The 23916-nt window shown below is 51.6% G+C and overlaps 1 protein-coding gene across 2 annotated transcripts in view; it reads left to right on the forward strand.

Moving 5' to 3' along the window:
* HSPA12B (heat shock protein family A (Hsp70) member 12B) overlaps positions 1 to 23916 on the forward strand; it is a 233325-nt gene that overhangs the window by 160490 nt on the left and 48919 nt on the right. Inside the window, exon 9 of one of the 2 annotated variants that reach the window (XM_083156289.1) lies at positions 15058 to 15144. The exons of the other annotated variant lie outside the window; for it this stretch is intronic. Coding sequence (XP_083012415.1) covers positions 15058 to 15144 — 87 coding nt within the window. The remainder of the gene's footprint in view (positions 1 to 15057; positions 15145 to 23916) is intronic. 2 annotated transcript variants of the gene reach the window in all.

Consider the following 23916-nt stretch of genomic DNA (forward strand, 5'->3'; position numbering starts at 1 on the left):
GAGCACATTCTTCTCACACAGAAGATCCTCACATCACACGGGTAGATCCTCAACTTTGCCAAGTCGCAGCTTCACCGCACTCAGCGTCTCCTGTTTCTAGGGATGATCCTGGACACCAGTCAGATGCGGGTGTTCCTTCCAGCAGACAAGATTCAGGCCTTACAGACTTTGGTCAGACTTGTCCTGAGACGGAGACAGGTGTCTGTGCACCTGTGCACCAGACTTCTGGGGAGGATGGTATCCACCTTCGAGGCGATACAATACGCCCGATTTCATTCTAGCCCCTTCCAGCTGTCGCTCCTCCATCAATGGTCGGGATCCCACCTGCATCTGCAGCAGAGGGTGACCCTGTCCCCACGGGCTCGTTTGTCCTTGCTGTGGTGGCTGAACACCGCCAACCTACAACAGGGAAGGAGGATTGCAATTTGGGACTGGACCCTCATCACCACGGACGCCAGCCTCCGGGGTTGGGGTGCGGTCTCCCTGGACCGTCAGTATCAGGGGTTGTGCACGCAACAGGAGAGTCTGCTTTCCATCAACATTCTGGAGCTACGAGCTGTCTACTATGCTCTTCTCCAGGACAGACCTCTTCTCCAGGGCAAAGCTGTTCGTGTTCAGTCCGACAACTCCACGACTGTTGCGTACATCAACAAGCAGGGAGGCACCTGCAGTTGCGCAGCCATGAAGGAGGTCAGCAGGATCCTGGTCTGGGCGCAGGCCCATGCCCTAGCCCTGTCAGCCGTGTTCATTCCCGGAGTGGAGAACTGGGAGGCCGACTTTCTAAGTCGGCGGGACGTTCATCAAGGAGAGTGGTGCTTGCACCCTCAAGTCTTTCAAAAGCTGGTACATCGCTGGGGCTGTCCCCAAGTGGACCTGATGGCGTCCCGCCACAACTTCCAACTTCCCCGGTTCTTCACAAGAACACGAGATCCTCAGGCAGAGGGGGTAGACGCGCTGGTGGCCCCTTGGCCCTTCCAGTATGTGTACCTATTCCCGCCATTCCCGCTGATACCCCGGGTACTTCAACGGATCAGGAGAGAGGGGGTCACGGCCCTGCTGGTGGCTCCGGACTGGCCTCGTCGGTCTTGGTACACCAGTCTGACAGCTATGCTGATCGACGAGCCGTGGCCTCTGCCTCTTCAGGAAGACCTTCTCAGCCAGGGACCCTTCATCTTCCCAGATTTAGGTCGTCTGCATTTGACGGCGTGGCTGCTGAGAGGTCCATCCTGAGGAGGGCTGGTATACCTAGAGCGGTTATACCCACCATGCTTCGCGCTAGGAAAGAGGTTACATCAGCGCACTACCACAGGATATGGCGCTCCTATGTGGCTTGGTGTGAGAGGCGTGGAGTCTCGACATGCCTGTTCAAGAAGGCGAGACTCCTCCTTTTTCTGCAGGAAGGTTTGTCGGCAGGGCTGAATACTCTAAAGGTTCAGGTCTCAGCTCTCTCTATCTTTTTTCAGAAGAAGTTAGCTTTTCTTCCAGAGATTCAAACCTTCTTTCAGGGGGTGCTTCGTTTGCAGCCCCCCATTCGTCCTCCAACGGCTCCCTGGGACTTGGACTTGGTGCTGGAGTACCTTCAGTCCTCAGTTTTTGAGCCCTTGGAGGAGGTAGACCTTCGCTACCTTACTTGGAAGGTCGTACTTTTGTTGGCTCTGGCATCTGCCAGACGTGTTTCGGAACTGGGGGCTCTTTCTTGTCGCTCCCCGTTTCTACAGTTTCATCCTGACAGAGCGGAGCTCCGTACCAGCCTGGCCTTCCTCCCAAAGGTGGTATCGGCCTTTCATTTGAACCAGCCCATCGTGGTTCCTGCCTTTCCAGAGGACTCCCCGGAGGCGAGATCCTTGGATGTGGTTAGGGCTCTAAGAATTTATGTAGCCCGTACAGCCTCAATCAGGAAGTCTGATTCTCTGTTTGTGACCTACGACCCTGTGCGTCGTGGATGGCCAGCCTCTAAACAGACGCTGTCCAGGTGGATTAGGTTGACTATACGTCAGGCCTATGTCACCTCTTCACGGACTCCTCCTAGTTGCATTACAGCGCATTCAACCAGGTCGGTTGGGTCCTCTTGGGCGGCTGCCCGAGGGGTTTCTCTACAGCAGCTCTGCCGAGCGGCTACCTGGTCTGGCTGCAGAACCTTCGTTAGGTTCTACAGGTTTGATACCTTTGCGGCTCCTGCTTCAGTGTTTGGCCGCAGGGTGTTAAGGGGCTCTCAGCGCTCACCCACTCGGGATTGAGGGCTCTGGGACGTCCCCAGTGTAACTCCAGTGACACCTAGTGGATGAAGGAGAAAGAGGGATTTTGTATTTACCGTAAATCCTTTTCTCCGAGTCCACAGGTGTCACTGGACGCCCACCACAGCGCTGTTCTCTTTAAAGTTGCCTCAGGGCTTATGTCCTGCAGGGTCCATTACCTTGGAGTTTCCCTGCTGGGTTACTATGGTTATATATTTTTATACTTATATATTAAGTTAATATGTTACATTGTCTGTTGACTGTGTATGTTTGAACTTTCAGTGTTTTCTCACTGTTTTTTCTTTCATCTTGTATTGAATGTTGTATGTGGTATTAACCTCCTCTTCGGAAGTGTGTTTTATCTTCCTGCTCCCTTCCGGGCACAACCTTTATGACTGACCTGGAGGGAAAGTAGAAGGAGAGGAGTTAGCCACTCTAATCTTTTATTTAAAGTGCCCATGCTCCCTGTGGTCGCCTTCTATTCCCCAGTGTAACTCCAGTGACACCTGTGGACTCGGAGAAAAGGATTTACGGTAAGTACAAAATCCCTCTTTTAGCAAAGCAATAAGTTATACAGCACCCTTCTAGTGACATGTTTATTGTTTAGCTCTGCAATATTAATCCCATTGTGGTTATTATTTTACCTTCCATAATATGCAAGTAAAATACCCAAATTCAGAGTAATTTAATAAGTCAATTTTTTTCGGCTTTTAAAATACAGTAATTAGAAAAAAACATTTCCCCTTGCCCCAATGTAGCTGACCTTAGAGAGAGATAAAGTAGAGACTTTGCAAAGTAACCAGTTGCTGATTGGTTGCTAGGGGCAACTGCTCCACTGTATGTATCATGAAGGTTCATACATATCCATCTCTGACTGTAATGTGGAGTAAACAGAGCTACTACAGTATACTGTATAACATGCAGCAGCCAGCACTGTGTCTGTGGCTGCATACACACAATACATGTGCCTGAGCACAGCAGTGCCACACATGGTAGCTCACAGGTACTGCACAGTCTCATTATGGCTGTATAGTCAGAGATTAGTTCAGGGATCTGTATGATCAGTGAACTAATTGAACTACTGAACTATTTGCAGGACTCATGAGTCATCAGGACAATGTAGTTCATTTGGATCCGCAGAGTCCAGACCATGTGTGAGCTCAGCACTGCCACCTGTGGCAGCTACCATGTACTGCCTCCTGTGTATTGCATGAGAGCTGATAACATGGCTGCTGCAGAAGCTCCTACACAGATCCCAGCAGAAGATTTAGCCCAGCAGTATGCTCAGGACTCAGTACCAGAAGCAGCAGCAAGTGTTTGGACATCTGAACTAGTAGTAGTAGTAGTAGTAGTACGTTTATTTATAAGGCGCCGCAAAGTGTCCGCAGCGCCGTACATAGCAAACAAAAAAAAACAAATTACAAGGTAACGTACAGGGTGTGTTGAAAGATACAGTATAAATAGGGGTATAGCTGGTAGAACTAAAATCAGCATCAGTTCAGAAGTAGGTGTGGAAATTGTCAAGGAGACTGAAGATGAAGTAGAGGAAGGGAAGAACAGGACAGGAGCACAGGTGAGGTAAAGAGGTAGGGTGAGTACGTGAGGAAGGAGGGCCCTGCTCATAAGAGTTAACATACTAAAAATAGGTGGGTGGACGAACGAAATACAATAGGATAAGTAGGAACGGAGGGGAACTAATCATATAATGATAGTATCACATAAAGGTGAGCAGCATGAGCACACATGCTCACTCACAGACACACCACACAACTTTGTCTAGGCAGTGCATATTTATATTTTATTAGATCTGTATTTGCTGGGCTTTGTTGTACTTTTAACTTTAGCTACAGGAAGTAAAGATCCAGTAAATGAGCCTTGTGGAGCTGCTGGGCTCTGTCTGTCTGTGTGTTACACTGGGCTCTGTCTGTCTGTCTGTGTGTAACACTGGGCTCTGTCTGTCTGTCTGTCTGTGTGTTACACTGGGCTCTGTCTGTCTGTCTGTGTGTAACACTGGGCTCTGTCTGTCTGTCTGTCTGTGTGTTACACTGGGCTCTGTCTGTCTGTGTGTCTGTCTGTGTGTAACACTGGGCTCTGTCTGTCTGTCTGTGTGTTACACTGGGCTCTGTCTGTCTGTGTGTGTGTAACACTGGGCTCTGTCTGTCTGTCTGTTACACTGGGCTCTGTCTGTCTGTCTGTGTGTTACACTGGGCTCTGTCTGTCTGTCTGTGTTACACTGGGCTCTGTCTGTCTGTCTGTCTGTCTGTGTGTTACACTGGGCTCTGTCTGTCTGTCTGTCTGTCTGTGTGTTACACTGGGCTCTGTCTGTCTGTGTGTTATACTGGGCTCTGTCTGTCTGTGTGTTACACTGGGCTCTGTCTGTCTGTGTGTTACACTGGGCTCTGTCTGTCTGTCTGTGTGTTACACTGGGCTCTGTCTGTCTGTCTGTCTGTGTGTTACACTGGTCTCTGTCTGTCTGTCTGTCTGTGTGTGTGTTACACTGGGCTCTGTCTGTCTGTGTGTTATACTGGGCTCTGTCTGTCTGTCTGTCTGTGTGTTACACTGGGGTCTGTCTGTCTGTCTGTGTGTTACACTGGGCTCTGTCTGTCTGTCTGTGTGTTACACTGGGCTCTGTCTGTCTGTCTGTCTGTCTGTCTGTCTGTCTGTGTGTTACACTGGGCTCTGTCTGTCTGTGTGTGTGTGTAACACTGGGCTCTGTCTGTCTGTCTGTGTGTTACACTGGGCTCTGTCTGTCTGTCTGTCTGTGTGTTACACTGGGCTCTGTCTGTGTGTGTTACACTAGGCTCTGTCTGTCTGTGTGTGTTACACTGGGCTCTGTCTGTCTGTCTGTCTGTCTGTGTGTTACACTGGGCTCTGTCTGTCTGTCTGTGTGTTATACTGGGCTCTGTCTGTCTGTCTGTCTGTCTGTCTGTGTGTTACACTGGGCTCTGTCTGTCTGTCTGTGTGTTACACTGGGCTCTGTCTGTCTGTCTGTGTGTTACACTGGGCTCTGTCTGTCTGTCTGTGTGTTACACTGGGCTCTGTCTGTCTGTCTCTGTGTTACACTGGGCTCTGTCTGTCTGTCTGTCTGTCTGTGTGTTACACTGGGGTCTGTCTGCCTGTCTGTGTGTTACACTGGGCTCTGTCTGTCTGTCTGTGTGTTACACTGGGCTCTGTCTGTCTGTCTGTCTGTGTGTTACACTGGGCTCTGTCTGTCTGTCTGTCTGTCTGTCTGTGTTACACTGGGCTCTGTCTGTCTGTGTGTTACACTGGGCTCTGTCTGTCTGTCTGTCTGTGTGTTACACTGGGCTCTGTCTGTCTGTCTGTCTGTGTGTTACACTGGGCTCTGTCTGTCTGTCTGTGTGTTACACTGGGCTCTGTCTGTCTGTCTGTCTGTTACACTGGGCTCTGTCTGTCTGTCTGTCTGTTACACTGGGCTCTGTCTGTCTGTCTGTCTGTCTGTGTGTGTGTTACACTGGGCTCTGTCTGTCTGTCTGTCTGTCTGTTACACTGGGCTCTGTCTGTCTGTGTGTTACACTGGGCTCTGTCTGTCTGTGTGTTACACTGGGCTCTGTCTGTCTGTCTGTGTGTTACACTGGGCTCTGTCTGTCTGTCTGTGTGTTACACTGGGCTCTGTCTGTCTGTCTGTCTGTGTGTTACACTGGGCTCTGTCTGTCTGTCTGTCTGTGTGTTACACTGGGCTCTGTCTGTCTGTCTGTGTGTTACACTGGGCTCTGTCTGTCTGTGTGTTACACTGGGCTCTGTCTGTCTGTCTGTGTGTTACACTGGGCTCTGTCTGTCTGTCTGTGTGTTACACTGGGCTCTGTCTGTCTGTCTGTGTGTTACACTTCCCACTTGCTTTACTTCCTGGTGAACTAAATGAACTAATCTTTGCCAGAGCAGTGATCTGAACGATTTAGTTCACTTTGAAGATAAGTTCATTTTGAACTAATCATTCACGAACTACCCATCACTACTTCTGGGGTTCCCCAGCCTGTGGGGAGATCAGTGACCTGCTCTTCCTGGGGTTAGTTAGTATCCTCTTGCCTTCTGGTCAGTCTCCACAGATACGTTGTCCCACCGTAAAACCTGCCTGTAACGGAGTCTGGGCGGACCTAATTCACTCTTACACCTGGTACACACGGGTACAGGAGAAGACTAGCCCTGCACGTATCTATGGACACTGGGCCAGGGCAACAGAGTTAGAGAGCAGGGCCACTGACACTCCCCTAACAACCACACAGTATTCACATCACACCACACAGTAGTGTCCGTGATTCCCATTACACCACACAGTGTTGTCCTTTATTCTCATTACACCACATAGTAGTGTTCGTTATTAACATTACACCACACAGTAGTGTCCGTTATTCACATTACACCACACAGTAGTGTCCGTTATTCACATTACACCACACAGTAGTGTCCGTTATTCACATTACACCACACAGTAGTGTCCGTTATTCACATTACACCACACAGTAGTGTCCGTTATTCACATTACACCACACAGTAGTGTCCGTTATTCACATTACACCACACAGTAGTGTCCGTTATTCACATTACACCACACAGTAGTGTCCGTTATTCACATTACACCACACAGTAGTGTCCGTTATTCACATTACACTACACAGTAGTGTCCGTTATTCACATTACACCACACAGTAGTGTCCGTTATTCACATTACGCCGCACAGTAGTGTCCATTATTCACATTACGCCGCACAGTAGTGTCCATTATTCACATTACGCCGCACAGTAGTTTCCTTTATTCACATTACACCACACACTAGTGTCAGTTATTCACATTACGCCACACAGTAGTGTCCATTATTCACATTACACCACACAGTAGTGTCCGTTATTCACATTACACCACACAGTAGTGTCCGTTATTCACATTACGCCACACAGTAGTGTCCGTTATTCACATTGCATCACACAGTAGTCTCCTTTATTCTCATTACACCACACAGTAGTGTCCGTTATTCACATTACGCCACACAGTAGTGTCCGCTATTCACATTGCATCACACAGTAGTCTCCTTTATTCTCATTACACCACACAGGTACCAGGTAGAGCCCCTAAGACACTGCACCAGGTATAGTTAGACACAATGCCCACAAGAGTAGCGCCGCTTACACACAAAATGCCCACAGGACTAGTTCCACTTATGCACACATTTCCCACAAGAGTAGCATGCCCCTTCCTTAAATGTCAGTCCTGTCCCTCCCCCCCCACCCCCAGTGTCAGCCCTATCCCCCTTCCCCCAGTGTCAGCCCTGTCCCCCTTCCCCCCAGTATCAGCCCTGTCTCCCTTACTCAACCACCTTGGTAGCCATCCCCCCCCCCCCCCACACACAGACACACACACACACACACACCTTCTCCTGTGTCACATACCATTAATTGGGGCCTGTCAGTGCCCAATGCTGCTCTCCATCCACCCCCCCACCACCACCACCACAGCCAGTTACAGCGTGTCCCCTCCACGCTGCACTGTGTTCCCCAGCCACGGAATCCTCAGTTAATGGTCACAGTGCAGCCTGCAGTATCAGCACAGCGCTCCCCCTCTGCATCCTAGACTTGGCGTTCTGCTCAGCAGGCTGCTCTGTGACTGATTAACTATGCCGGCTTGGGAGCACAGTGCAACATGGAGAAGGGACACTCTCACTGGTGGTGATGGGGAGAGTCGAGGGACAAGGTGTGTACAGCAGATACGCCCACAGTGCAGAAGCGATGTGGGCAAGGCACCGCTGGCACACACCTAGTAATGGGCTTGCTTCACCGTCTCTCTGCCACTGCCTGAGAGGGAGCAGCACACCCCGACCTACCAGACGGAGGCACTGCCAGGGCCGGCTCTACCATTAGGCAACTTCCTAGGGGCTCCAGAATCTTGAGGGTCCAGGGTTATAGTCTCATAGCAGACACTTGGAGCTGATGCAGGGTGGAACATAGGCCTTGTGGTGGTATGAATTTGCACATACTACCAATCAGTGGCATTGCAGGAACATACATGTTGCAGATTCATGTACAATGCCAATCACACAGGTGTAGTCAGGCGTGTTCTCACATGGGTAAGAGGCATACAGCACTACTGGCTATGCCATGGATGGAAGCGTAATATGCCTCTTTATGGGCACATATGCTGCACCTAGTATAAAGGCATAAACAGCAAACCTGCATAATATTCCGTATTCCATATGAATGCTGCTATTTAATGAGTGTGATTATAAAATTATTCATGTATTTGTTTTTGGTGTTTAATCTCATGTTATCTCCGCCTTTGCTGCCCTCTACTGGTCATAAAGCTCATGTTATATACACCACTGCTGCCCACTACTGGTCATAAAGCTCATGTTATATACACCACTGCTGCCCTCTACTGGTCATAAAGATCATGTTATATACACCACTGCTGCCCTCTACTGGTCATAAAGATCATGTTATATACACCACTGCTGCCCTCTACTGGTCATAAAGATCATGTTATATACACCTCTGCTGCCATCTACTGGTCATAAAGATCATGTTATCTATGCCTCTGCTGCCCTCTAGTGGTCATAGAGCTCACGTTATCTACACCTCTGCCTCCCTCTACTGGTCATAAAGCTCACATTATCTACACCCCTGCTGCCCTCTACTGGTCATAAAGATCATGTTATCTACACCTCTGCCTCCCTCTACTGGTCATAAAGCTCATGTTATCTACACCTCTGCTGCCCTCTACTGGTCATAAGGATCATGTTATATACACCTCTGCCTCCCTCTAGTGGTCATAAAGATCATGTTATCTACACCTCTGCCTCCCTCTACTGGTCATAAAGATCATGTTATCTACACCCCTGCTGCCCTCTACTGGTCATAAAGATCATGTTATCTACACCTCTGCCTCCCTCTACTGGTCATAAAGATCATGTTATCTCCGCCTCTGCTGCCCTCTACTGGTCATAAAGCTCACGCTATCTACACCCCTACTGCCCTCTACTGGTCGTTAAGATCATGTTATCTACACCTCTGCTGCCCTCTACTGGTCATAAAGATCATGTTATCTACACCCCTGCTGCCCTCTACTGGTCATAAAGATCATGTTATCTACACCTCTGCTGCCCTCTACTGGTCATAGAGCTCACGTTATCTCCGCCTCTGCTGCCCTCTACTGGTCATAAAGATCATGTTATATACACCTCTGCTGCCCTCTACTGGTCATAAAGCTCACGTTATCTACACCTCTGCTGCCCTCTAGTGGTCACAAAGATCATGTTATCTACACCTCTGCTGCCCTCTAGTGGTCATAAAGATCATGTTATCTACACCTCTGCCTCCCTCTACTGGTCATAGAGCTCACGTTATCTACACCTCTGCCTCCCTCTACTGGTCATAGAGCTCACGTTATCTACGCCTCTGCTGCCCTCTAGTGGTCATAGAGCTCACGTTATCTACACCTCTGCTGCCCTCTAGTGGTCATAAAGCTCACATTATCTACGCCTCTGCTGCCCTCTACTGGTCATAGAGCTCACGTTATCTCCGCCTCTGCTGCCCTCTACTGGTCATAGAGCTCACATAATCTCCGCCTCTGCTGCCCTCTAGTGGTCATAAAGCTCACGTTATATACACCACTGCTGCCCTCTACTGGTCATAGAGCTCACGTTATCTACACTTCTGCTGCCCTCTAGTGGTCATAAAGATCATGTTATATACACCTCTGCTGCCCTCTACTGGTCATAAAGATCATGTTATCTACGCCTCTGCTGCCATCTACTGGTCATAAAGATCATGTTATCTACGCCTCTGCTGCTCTCTAGTGGTCATAAAGCTCATGTTATCTACGCCTCTGCCTCCCTCTACTGGTCATAAAGATCACATTATCTACGCCTCTGCTGCCCTCTAGTGGTCATAAAGCTCATGTTATCTACACCTCTGCTGCCCTCTAGTGGTCATAAAGCTCATGTTATATACACCACTGCTGCCCTCTACTGGTCATAGAGCTCACGTTATCTACGCCTCTGCTGCCCTCTAGTGGTCATAAAGCTTACGTTATCTACACCCCTGCTGCCCTCTAGTGGTCATAGAGCTCACGTTATCTACACCTCTGCTGCCCTCTAGTGGTCATAAAGCTCACGTTATCTATGCCTCAGCTGCCCTCTACTGGTCATAGAGCTCACATTATCTCCGCCTCTGCTGCCCTCTACTGGTCATAGAGCTCACGTTATCTACACCCCTGCTGCCCTCTACTGGTCATAGAGCTCACATTTTCTACGCCTCTGCTGCCCTCTACTGGTCCTAGAGCTCACATTATCTACGCCTCTGCTGCCCTCTACTGGTCATAGAGCTCACATTATCTATGCCTCTGCTGCCCTCTACTGGTCATAGAGCTCACATTATCTACGCCTCTGCTGCCCTCTACTGGTCATAGAGCTCACATTATCTACGCCTCTGCTGCCCTCTACTGGTCATAAAGCTCACGTTATCTACGCCTCTGCTGCCCTCTACTGGTCATAGAGCTCACGTTATCTACACCCCTGCTGCCCTCTACTGGTCATAGAGCTCACATTTTCTACGCCTCTGCTGCCCTCTACTGGTCATAGAGCTCACATTATCTACGCCTCTGCTGCCCTCTACTGGTCATAGAGCTCACATTATCTACGCCTCTGCTGCCCTCTACTGGTCATAGAGCTCACATTATCTACGCCTCTGCTGCCCTCTACTGGTCATAGAGCTCACATTATCTACGCCTCTGCTGCCCTCTACTGGTCATAAAGCTCACGTTATCTATGCCTCTGCTGCCCTCTACTGGTCATAGAGCTCACGTTATCTACGCCTCTGCTGCCCTCTACTGGTCATAGAGCTCACGTTATCTACGACTCTGCTGCCCTCTACTGGTCATAGAGCTCACATTTTCTACGCCTCTGCTGCCCTCTACTGGTCATAAAGCTCACGTTATCTATGCCTCTGCTGCCCTCTACTGGTCATAGAGCTCACGTTATCTACGCCTCTGCTGCCCTCTAGTGGTCATAAAGATCACGTTATCTGCACCTCTGCTGCCCTCTACTGGTCATAGAGCTCACGTTATCTACGCCTCTGCTGCCCTCTAGTGGTCATAAAGATCATGTTATCTGCACCTCTGCTGCCCTCTACTGGTCATAGAGCTCACATTTTCTACGCCTCTGCTGCCCTCTACTGGTCATAAAGCTCATGTTATCTACACCCCTGCTGCCCTCTACTGGTCATAGAGCTCACATTATCTCCGCCTCTGCTGCCCTCTACTGGTCATAGAGCTCACATTTTCTACGCCTCTGCTGCCCTCTACTGGTCATAGAGCTCACGTTATCTACACCCCTGCTGCCCTCTAGTGGTCATAAAGCTCACGTTATCTATGCCTCTGCTGCCCTCTACTGGTCATAGAGCTCACGTTATCTACACCCCTGCTGCCCTCTAGTGGTCATAAAGCTCACGTTATCTACACCCCTGCTGCCCTCTACTGGTCATAGAGCTCACATTTTCTACGCCTCTGCTGCCCTCTACTGGTCATAGAGCTCACGTTATCTATGCCTCTGCTGCCCTCTACTGGTCATAGAGCTCACATTATCTCCGCCTCTGCTGCCCTCTACTGGTCATAGAGCTCACATTTTCTACGCCTCTGCTGCCCTCTACTGGTCATAGAGCTCACGTTATCTACGCCTCTGCTGCCCTCTACTGGTCATAAAGCTCATGTTATATACGCCTCTGCTGCCCTCTACTGGTCATAGAGCTCACGTTATCTACACCTCTGCTGCCCTCTACTGGTCATAAAGCTCATGTTATATACACCACTGCTGCCCTCTACTGGTCATAGAGCTCACGTTATCTACACCTCTGCTGCCCTCTACTGGTCATAAAGCTCATGTTATCTACACCTCTGCTGCCCTCTAGTGGTTATAGAGCTCACGTTATCTACGCCTCTGCTGCCCTCTACTGGTCATAAAGCACTATTACTAGTACACCGTGCAGTACACTGTCACATCTATTTATTTATTTATTTATTAACAGTTTCTTATATATATATTATATATATATTTTCCATTGTGCTTTATAATAGGAGATCGTGATACAACAAACTAGGTATTTACAGACAGTCCAAGGTATGAGGGCCCTGCTCACAAGCTTACAATCTATAGGGAAATAGGCATTAGTTCACCCAGAATGCAAAGGTTCCTGGTGTGCTGTAAGATACCACCGTTTGGCCAGGGGTCAAGAGGAAGAAAAATGTGAAAAAGTTTATATGTGTGGACTGTACAATGGGGATGTGATTACATAGGGACGGTACAGTAGTGCTCATAAGTTTACATACCCCAGCAGAATTTGGGATTTTCTGGCCATTTGTCAGGGAATATGAATGATAACTCACTAACTTTTTTCACTCATGGTTAGTGGTTGGGTGACGCCATTTATTGTGAGACAACTGTGTTTATTCTTTTTAAATCATAATGACAACAGAAACTACCCAAATGACCCTGATCAAAAGTTTACATACCCTGGAGATTTGGGCCTGATAACATGCACACAAGTTGACACAAATGGGTTTGAATAGCTACTAAAGGTAACCATCCTCACCTGTGATCTGTTTGCTTGTAATCAGTGTGTGTGCGTATAAAAGGTCAGTAAGTTTCTGGTCTCCTGAAAGACCCTTGCATCTTTCATCCAGTGCTGCACTGACGTGTCTGGATTCTGATTCATGGGGAAAGCAAAATGATCTGCGGGAAAAGGTAATTGAACTGTATAAAACAGGAAAGGGATATAAAAAGATATCCAAGCAATTGAGAATGCCAATCAGCAGTGTACAAACTCTAATTAAGAAGTGGAAAATGAGGGATTCTGTGGAAACCAAATCACGGTCAGGTAGACCAACAAAGATTTCAGCCACAACTGCCAGGAAAATTGTTCGGGATGCAAAGAAAAATCCACAAATAACTTCAACTGAAATACAGGACTCTCTGAAATAAAGTGCTGTGGTTGTTTCAAGATGCACAATAAGGAGGCAATTGAAGAAAAATGGGCTGCATGGTCGAGTCGCCAGAAGAAAGCCATTACTACGCAAATGCCACAAAGCCTCCCGCTTACAATACCCCAAACAGCACAGAGACAAGCCTCAACACTTCTGGAACAGTCATTTGGAGTGATGAGAACAAAATTAAACTTTTTGGCCACAACCGTAAACGTTACATTTGGATAGGAGTCAGCAAGGCCTATGAGGAAAGGTACACCGTTCCTACTGTGAAACACGGAGGTGGATCGCTGATGTTTTGGGGATGTGTGAGCTACAAAGGCACTGGGAACTTGGTCAAAATTGATGGCAAGATGAATGCAGCATGTTATCAGAAAATACTGGAGGAAAATTTGTACTCATCAGCCCAGAAGCTGCGCATGGGACGTACTTGAATGTTCCAACATGACAATGATCCAAAACACAAGGCCAAGTCCACCTGTCATTGGCTACAGCAGAATAAAGTGAAGATTGTGGAGTGGCCATCTCAGTCGCCTGACCTCAATATCATTGAGCCACTCTGGGGAGATCTCACACCTGCAGTTCATGTAAGACAGCCCAAGAACTTACAGGAACTGGAGGCTTTCTGCCAAGAAGAATGGGCGGCTTTACCATCTGAGGAAATAAAGAGCTTCATCCACAACTACCACAAAAGACTTCCAGCTGTCATTGATGTTAAAGGGGGCAATACACGGTATTAAGAACTGGGGTATGTAAACTTGTGATCAGGGTCATTTGGGCAGTTTCTGTTGTCATTATAATTTAAAAACAGTAAACACAGTTGTCTGACAATAAATGGCTTCACCCAACCACTAACCATTCACTGTAGCAGCCTTGGGGGGGTGTCCTGCTTCAGTCGGGTGAGAGTGCGGGGGGGGGGGGGGGGGGGTTGGCCTGCTTCAGTGACCTGCCTATCTTCCAGCAACCGGGGGGGGGGGGGGGGTGTTAGTGCCGCTTACCGCCGGGGGCTGGAGCAGGAGCACAACGTACAGCACTCCCGCGGCAAGCTTTTATTACATCACAGCTGGCCACAGCCATATTGAGTATGGGCAGGTATTTAAAGCTGGCCGCGGGAGTGCTGTACACTGTGCTCCTGCGGCCATATTGCGTATGGGCAGGACGGATGACGCAGCCGTTAAATGCCGTAGCGGCTCGCGGCTAAGCAAGGGGGAAAATCTGCGGCCCAGCCAAGGGGGTGAGGCGGCCAGGTCTGGACCGGCCCACCGGGAAATGGGCCAGTTTCCCGGTGGGCCAATTCACCCCTGACCATGAGTGACAGAAAAGTTTGTGAGTTATCATTCATATTCTCTGACAAATGGGCAGAAAATCACAAATTCTGCTGTTAGGGTACTGTATGTAAACTTATGAGCACAAATTTATATATAGGTTAGGTGGCTGGTTCTGGAATTTGATAAGCTGCCTAAAGAGATGAGTTTTCAGGGAACGCTTGTAGGTTTGGAGACTGGAGGAGAGTCTTATTGTGCTTGGGAGGGCATTCCACAGAGTGGGTGCAGCTCGAAGAAAGTCCTGCAGTTTGGAATGGGAGCGAGTAATGAGTGTGGATGAGAGACGCAGATCTTGGGAGGAGCGTAGAGGTCGTGTTGGAGAAGAGATATATGTTGGTGTAGTTTGGTTTATGGCCTTGTGTGTAAGTAAAATAACTTTGTATTGAATTTATCCATAGAGTATTGGTTTACACTTAGCAATATCCCCCCCCCCCTCCACCCAGGGTGACGTGGTTGATGATGGGGTGTGCGACAATGTAACACACTATGGTAACTAACGTGTCCTTCCTTACCAGCAAGAGAGCAGCTTCGGAGGTCCCGGCACAGTCGGACATTTCTAGTAGAGACTGGGATGGGAGAGCTGTGGTCAGAGATGGCGGCAGGTAAGGGACAATGTGTGACATACCACTCTGATACATTGTGTATAGCGCCCTGTCATCCTGCGCACCCCAGTTAGTGTAGCCACAATTCAGGCAGCTTGTGCATAGGAAAATAGGTGCTTCCAAGTTCCCCCCAGCCAGCGGCTGAGAACATCACCACAGTAGCAGTAGTATATATGTGTGCCACAACATGCAGTATAGCCTGTAGTACTGCACATGCCCAGTGTCAGCAGCTTCTCCTGCCAAGTCCACTGTTTGTGTGGATCTGAGCGCTCAGTCAGAGCACTGGACCAGAGAGCAGCTGTCAGCAACAAGAGACAGGCATCCTAAGATTAGGTGGGAGAATGCATACTTAGCAGGCTCAGGTCTGTCTCCTGATAACATACTTATGTGGTATATGTGTGTGTGTGTATATATGTGTGTGTGTGTGTGTGTGTGTGTGTGTTTGCCACAGGACATTTGTAGTATATACTCTTTCCTCTACAGCCTAAACTCACGTGTGCATAATTTAAGAAATCCAGAAAATGTTGGGGAACTTCATTACTGGAGTTGATATGAGAACCACAGCTATAGTGTTAGTTATTAATACCCCTTTCACATCAGAAACATGGGTTGGACCCGGGATCATGGGCCATTATACAGAGGGCGACCCGGGTTTAACCCATCTTATAACCTATTAAGGACTTAGATATGATCCGGCAGGATTTGGTTGGCATGACGCTAAGTACCGATGTGAGTGCCATGTTCTGTACTTTAAGCAGCACCCACCCTGTACATGTGGCCATGCCGACATTGTTGGACACACTGCGGCCGCTGGCTTGTATGACCCCATGGGCCAGTCATGTTGCAGGTGATCTGATGCTGCGTCCTATGACATACCATTATACCAGACACCTCCTTGTGACATAAGTAACCTACAGCGCATGTATGCCTGACATGTTTTGATTTTTGCACAAGACAGATGGAAAGAGCTTAACCCTAATGTCGACAATTTCACAATGTTGACATTTCATATGTTGATATTCTGTACATGTCGACATTTCTCATATGGCAGCATTTTTTAGTGTAGACATCATCACTGTCTACATTTGAATCATTGACATTGGGAATGCATATTGCAGGAAGGGCATATGACATTAAGCATCAGAAAGGAGCGGCTGATAAAAGCGCGTGTTCTGCAAATGCGCAGTTTGGCATGTGTTTTATGTTTTAGTTCTCAGGTGCGATAACTTAGCCCCTGAGGTGCGCCTGTAACCAGCGATAACTTAGCCCCTGAGGTGCGCCTGTGGCCAGCGATAACTTATCCCCTGAGGTGCGCCTGTGGCCAGCGATAACTTAGCCCCTGAGGTGCGCCTGTAACCAGCGATAACTTAGCCCCTGAGGTGCGCCTGTGGCCAGCGATAACTTAGCCCCTGAGGTGCGCCTGTAGCCAGCGATAACTTAGCCCCTGAGGTGCGCCTGTAGCCAGCGATAACTTAGCTCCTGAGCCAGCGATAACTTAGCCCCTGAGGTGCGCCTGTGGTCAGCGATAACTTAGCCTCTGAGGTGCGCCTGTGGCCAGCGATAACTTAGCCCCTGAGGTGCGCCTGTGGCCAGCGATAACTTAGCCCCTGAGGTGCGCCTGTGGCCAGCGATAACTTAGCCCCTGAGGTGCGCCTGTGGCCAGCGATAACTTAGCCCCTGAGGTGCGCCTGTGGCCAGCGATACCTTAGCCCCTGAGGTGCGCCTGTGACCAGCGATAACTTAGCCCCTGAGGTGCGCCTGTGGCCAGCGATAACTTAGCCCCTGAGGTGCGCCTGTGGCCAGCGATAACTTAGCCCCTGAGGTGCGCCTGTGGCCAGCGATAACTTAAACCCTGAGGTGCGCCTGTGACCAGCGATAACTTAGCCCATGAGGTGCGCCTGTGGCCAGCGATAACTTAGCCCATGAGGTGCGCCTGTGGCCAGAGATAACTTAGCCCCTGAGGTGCGCCTGTGGCCAGCGATACCTTAGCCCCTGAGGTGCGCCTGTGACCAGCGATAACTTAGCCCCTGAGTTGCGCCTGTGGCCAGCGATACCTTAGCCCCTGAGGTGCGCCTGTGACCAGCGATAACTTAGCCCCTGAGTTGCGCCTGTGGCCAGCGATAACTTAGCCCCTGAGGTGCGCCTGTGGCCAGCGATAACTTAGCCCTTGAGGTGTGCCTGTAACCAGCGATAACTTAGCCCCTGAGGTGCGCCTGTAACCAGCGATAACTTAGCCCCTGAGGTGCGCCTGTAACCAGCGATAACTTAGCCCCTGAGGTGCGCCTGTAACCAGCGATAACTTAGCCCCTGAGGTGCGCCTGTAACCAGCGATAACTTAGCCCCTGAGGTACGCCTGTGGCCAGCGATAACTTAGCCCTTGAGGTGCGCCTGTAACCAGCGATAACTTAGCCCCTGAGGTGCGCCTGTAACCAGCGATAACTTAGCCCCTGAGGTGCGCCTGTAACCAGCGATAACTTAGCCCCTGAGGTGCGCCTGTAACCAGCGATAACTTAGCCCCTGAGGTGAGCCTGGGACCAGTGATAACTTAGCCCCTGAAGTGCGCCTGTAACCAGCGATAACTTAGCCCCTGAGGTACGCCTGTGGCCAGCGATAACTTAGCCCTTGAGGTGCGCCTGTAACCAGCGATAACTTAGCCCCTGAGGTGCGCCTGTGACCAGCGGTAACTTAGCCCCTGAGGTGCGCCTGTAACCAGCGATAACTTAGCCCCTGAGGTGCGCCTGTAACCAGCGATAACTTAGCCCCTGAGGTGCGCCTGTAACCAGCGATAACTTAGCCCCTGAGGTGCGCCTGTAACCAGCGATAACTTAGCCCCTGAGGTGAGCCTGGGACCAGTGATAACTTAGCCCCTGAGGTGCGCCTGTAACCAGCGATAACTTAGCCCCTGAGGTGCGCCTGTGGCCAGCGATAACTTAGCCCCTGAGGTGCGCCTGTGGCCAGCGATAACTTAGCCCCTGAGGTGCGCCTGTAACCAGCGATAACTTAGCCCCTGAGGTGCGCCTGTGACCAGCGATAACTTAGCCCATGAGGTGCGCCTGTAACCAGCGATAACTTAGCCCCTGAGGTGCGCCTGTAACCAGCGATAACTTAGCCCCTGAGGTGCGCCTGTGGCCAGCGATAACTTAGCCCCTGAGGTGCGCCTGTGACCAGCGATAACTTAGCCCCTGAGTTGCGCCTGTGGCCAGCGATAACTTAGCCCCTGAGGTGCGCCTGTGGCCAGCGATAACTTAGCCCTTGAGGTGTGCCTGTAACCAGCGATAACTTAGCCCCTGAGGTGCGCCTGTAACCAGCGATAACTTAGCCCCTGAGGTGCGCCTGTAACCAGCGATAACTTAGCCCCTGAGGTGCGCCTGTAACCAGCGATAACTTAGCCCCTGAGGTGCGCCTGTAACCAGCGATAACTTAGCCCCTGAGGTGCGCCTGTAACCAGCGATAACTTAGCCCCTGAGGTGCGCCTGTAACCAGCGATAACTTAGCCCCTGAGGTACGTCTGTGGCCAGCGATAACTTAGCCCTTGAGGTGCGCCTGTAACCAGCGATAACTTAGCCTCTGAGGTGCGCCTGTAACCAGCGATAACTTAGCCCCTGAGGTGCGCCTGTAACCAGCGATAACTTAGCCCCTGAGGTGAGCCTGGGACCAGTGATAACTTAGCCCCTGAAGTGCGCCTGTAACCAGCGATAACTTAGCCCCTGAGGTACGCCTGTGGCCAGCGATAACTTAGCCCTTGAGGTGCGCCTGTAACCAGCGATAACTTAGCCCCTGAGGTGCGCCTGTGACCAGCGGTAACTTAGCCCCTGAGGTGCGCCTGTAACCAGCGATAACTTAGCCCCTGAGGTGCGCCTGTGGCCAGCGATAACTTAGCCCTGAGGTGCGCCTGTGACCAGCGATAACTTAGCCCCTGAGTTGCGCCTGTGGCCAGCGATAACTTAGCCCCTGAGGTGCGCCTGTGGCCAGCGATAACTTAGCCCTTGAGGTGTGCCTGTAACCAGCGATAACTTAGCCCCTGAGGTGCGCCTGTAACCAGCGATAACTTAGCCCCTGAGGTGCGCCTGTAACCAGCGATAACTTAGCCCCTGAGGTGCGCCTGTAACCAACGATAACTTAGCCCCTGAGGTGCGCCTGTAACCAGCGATAACTTAGCCCCTGAGGTGCGCCTGTAACCAGCGATAACTTAGCCCCTGAGGTGCGCCTGTAACCAGCGATAACTTAGCCCCTGAGGTACGTCTGTGGCCAGCGATAACTTAGCCCTTGAGGTGCGCCTGTAACCAGCGATAACTTAGCCTCTGAGGTGCGCCTGTAACCAGCGATAACTTAGCCCCTGAGGTGCGCCTGTAACCAGCGATAACTTAGCCCCTGAGGTGAGCCTGGGACCAGTGATAACTTAGCCCCTGAAGTGCGCCTGTAACCAGCGATAACTTAGCCCCTGAGGTACGCCTGTGGCCAGCGATAACTTAGCCCTTGAGGTGCGCCTGTAACCAGCGATAACTTAGCCCCTGAGGTGCGCCTGTGACCAGCGGTAACTTAGCCCCTGAGGTGCGCCTGTAACCAGCGATAACTTAGCCCCTGAGGTGCGCCTGTAACCAGCGATAACTTAGCCCCTGAGGTGCGCCTGTAACCAGCGATAACTTAGCCCCTGAGGTGCGCCTGTAACCAGCGATAACTTAGCCCCTGAGGTGAGCCTGGGACCAGTGATAACTTAGCCCCTGAGGTGCGCCTGTGACCAGCGATAACTTAGCCCCTGAGGTGCGCCTGTGGCCAGCGATAACTTAGCCCCTGAGGTGCGCCTGTGGCCAGCGATAACTTAGCCCCTGAGGTGCGCCTGTAACCAGCGATAACTTAGCCCCTGAGGTGTGCCTGTAACCAGCGATAACTTAGCCCCTGAGGTGCGCCTGTAACCAGCGATAACTTAGCCCCTGAGGTGCGCCTGTAACCAGCGATAACTTAGCCCCTGAGGTGCGCCTGTAACCAGCGATAACTTAGCCCCTGAGGTGCGCCTGTAACCAGCGATAACTTAGCCCCTGAGGTGCGCCTGGGACCAGTGATAACTTAGCCCCTGAGGTGCGCCTGTGGCCAGTGATAACTTAGCCCCTGAGGTGCGCCTGTAACCAGCGATCACTTAGCCCTTGAGGTGCGCCTGTAACCAGCGATAACTTAGCCCCTGAGGTGCGCCTGTAACCAGCGATAACTTAGCCCCTGAGGTGCGCCTGTAACCAGCGATAACTTAGCCCCTGAGGTGCGCCTGTAACCAGCGATAACTTAGCCCCTGAGGTGCGCCTGTAACCAGCGATAACTTAGCCCCTGAGGTGCGCCTGTAACCAGCGATAACTTAAGCCCCTGAGGTGCGCGTGTGGCCAGCGATAACTTAGCCCCTGAGGTGCGCCTGTAACCAGCGATAACTTAGCCCCTGAGGTGCGCCTGTAACCAGCGATAACTTAGCCCCTGAGGTGCACCTGTGGCCAGCGATAACTTAGCCCCTGAGGTGCGCCTGTGGCCAGTGATAACTTAGCCCCTGAGGTGCGCCTGTGGCCAGCGATAACTTAGCCCCTTAGGTGCACCTGTAACCAGCGATAACTTAGCCCCTGAGGTGCGCCTGGGACCAGTGATAACTTAGCCCCTGAGGTGCGCCTGTGGCCAGCGATCACTTAGCCCCTGAGGTGCACACAAGGTACAGATACTAATAGGAGTCGGCTTATAGACACACTGCGGGGACGGATTTATCAGTTATCAGGAGATAGCCCGTCATTTGTTATCACAGCAAATCTAACAAATTATTGCCCAGATGTATGAATAAATCACACATGACTGCTGTAAGAGCCCATCCCTACGATAATCCCTACTGCCAATACTTGTTCTTCTGGGGTTGGGATGCAGCTGCGCTACTGCCCATGTGTGGTCATTATCCTGCAGGTCCCTCTCCAGTGAGTCCCATAGGCTATAATGGCTAACCTCATATGACAACGGCACCAGGTTCTGGACACAAGCTTGGTAAATTTGGCATTTTAGCAGGTCCATGGACATTGAGGCAATCAAAATCCCTTGTACTGTACATACACCATGGGTTATTATAATATTCCTAGGAAAACCCTGAAAAACACAAATATCCTTGAGAAATTTTCATCTAAGAGAGATTTTACTTGTCTGCTGGACCGAGAGAAGTAGTACAAAGGCAGAGAGAGTGCAGAGGGGTATGGTGGGGAGGCAGAGAGAGTGCAGAGGGTATGGTAGGGAGGCAGAGAGAGTGCAGGGGGGTATGGTGGGGAGGCAGAGAGAGTGTAGGGGGGTATGATGGGGAGGCAGAGAGAGTGCTGAGGGGGTATGGTGGGAAGGCAGAGAGAATGCAGAGGGGGTATGGTGGGGAGGCAGAGAGAGTGCAGGGGGGTATGATGGGGAGGCAGAGAGAGTGCAGAGGGGTATGGTGGGGAGGCAGAGAGAGTGCAGAGGGGTATGGTGGGGAGGCAGAGAGAGTGCAGGGGGGTATGGTGGGGAGGCAGAGAGAGTGCAGAGGGGTATGGTGGGGAGGCAGAGAGAGTGCAGAGGGGTATGGTGGGGAGGCAGAGAGAATGCAGAGGGGTATGGTAGGAAGGCAGAGAGAGTGCAGAGGGGTATGGTGGGGAGGCAGAGAGAGTGCAGAGGGGTATGGTGGGGAGGCAGAGAGAGTGCAGGGGGGTATGGTGGGGAGGCAGGTAGAATGCAGAGGGGGTATGGTGAGAAGGCAGAGAGAGTGCAGAGGGGTATGGTGGGGAGGCAGAGAGAGTGCAGGGGGGTATGGTGGGGATGCAGGTAGAATGCAGAGGGGGTATGGTGGGAAGGCAGAGAGAGTGCAGAGGGGTATGGTGGGGAGGCAGAGAGAGTGCAGGGGGTATGGTGGGGAGGCAGAGAGAGTGCAGGGAGTATGGTGGGGAGGCAGAGAGAGTGCAGGGGGTATGGTGGGGAGGCAGAGAGAATGCAGAGGGGTATGGTGGGAAGGCAGAGAGAATGCAGAGGGGTATGGTGGGGAGGCAGAGAGAGTGCAGGGGGGTATGGTGGGGAGGCAGGTAGAATGCAGAGGGGGTATGGTGGGAAGGCAGAGAGAGTGCAGAGGGGTATGGTGGGGAGGCAGAGAGAGTGCAGGGGGTATGGTGGGGAGGCAGAGAGAGTGCAGGGAGTATGGTGGGGAGGCAGAGAGAGTGCAGGGGGTATGGTGGGGAGGCAGAGAGAATGCAGAGGGGTATGGTGGGAAGGCAGAGAGAATGCAGAGGGGTATGGTGGGGAGGCAGAGAGAGTACAGGGGGGTATGGTGGGGAGGCAGGTAGAATGCAGAGGGGGTATGGTGGGAAGGCAGAGAGAGTGCAGAGGGGTATGGTGGGGAGGCAGAGAGAGTGCAGGGGGGTATGGTGGGGAGGCAGGTAGAATGCAGAGGGGGTATGGTGGGAAGGCAGAGAGAGTGCAGAGGGGTATGGTGGGGAGGCAGAGAGAGTGCAGGGGGTATGGTGGGGAGGCAGAGAGAGTGCAGGGAGTATGGTGGGGAGGCAGAGAGAATGCAGGGGGTATGGTGGGGAGGCAGAGAGAATGCAGAGGGGTATGGTGGGAAGGCAGAGAAAATGCAGAGGGGTATGGTGGGGAGGCAGAGAGAGTGCAGAGGGGTATGGTGGGGAGGCAGAGAGAGTGCAGGGGGGTATTGTGGGGAGGCAGGTAGAATGCAGAGGGGGTATGGTGGGAAGGCAGAGGAGAGTGCAGAGGGGTATGGTGGGGAGGCAGAGAGAGTGCAGGGGGGGTATGGTGGGGAGGCAGGTAGAATGCAGAGGGGGTATGGTGGGAAGGCAGAGAGAGTGCAGAGGGGTATGGTGGGGAGGCAGAGAGAGTGCAGGGGGGTATGGTGGGGAGGCAGAGAGAGTGCAGGGGGGTATGGTGGGGAGGCAGAGAGAGTGCAGGGGGGGTATGGTGGGGAGCAGGTAGAATGCAGAGGGGGTATGGTGGGAAGGCAGAGAGAGTGCAGAGGGGTATGGTGGGGAGGCAGAGAGAGTGCAGGGGGGGTATGGTGGGGAGGCAGGTAGAATGCAGAGGGGGTATGGTGGGAAGGCAGAGAGAGTGCAGAGGGGTATGGTGGGGAGGCAGAGAGAGTGCAGGGGGTATGGTGGGGAGGCAGAGAGAGTGCAGGGGGTATGGTGGGGAGGCAGAGAGAATGCAGGGGGTATGGTGGGGAGGCAGAGAGAATGCAGAGGGGTATGGTGGGAAGGCAGAGAGAATGGCGAGGGGTATGGTGGGGAGGCAGTGAGAATGCAGGTGGGTATGGTGGGGAGGCAGAGAGAGTGCAGGGGGCATGGTAGGGGAGGGAGGAAGAAGGCAGAGCAGTATGGTGGAAGAGGGAGGCAGAATGCAGAGGGGTATGGTGGGGAGCAGAGAGAATGCAAAGGGGTATGGTGGGAAGGCAGAGAGAAGGCAGAGAGGTGTGGTGGGAAGGCAGAGAGAATGCAGAGAGGTATGGTGGGAAGGCAGAGAGAATGCAGAGGGGTATGGTGGGGAGGCAGAGAGAATGCAGAGGGGTATGATGGGGGGGGGGGCAGACAGATGCAGAGGGGTATGGTGGGGGAGGCAGAGAGAGTGCAGAGGGGTATGGTGGGGGAGGCAGGCAGAATGCAGAGTGTATGGTGGGGGTGGCAGACAGAATGCAGAGGGGTATGATGGGGGAGGCAGGCAGAATGCAGAGGGGTATGGTGAGGGAGGCAGACAGAATGCAGAGGGGTATGGTGGGGGAGGCAGACAGAATGCAGAGGG

The sequence above is a fragment of the Crinia signifera genome, chromosome 1, assembly GCF_055691185.1.
Source record: "Crinia signifera chromosome 1, ASM5569118v1, whole genome shotgun sequence".
Lineage (NCBI taxonomy): Eukaryota > Metazoa > Chordata > Amphibia > Anura > Myobatrachidae > Crinia > Crinia signifera.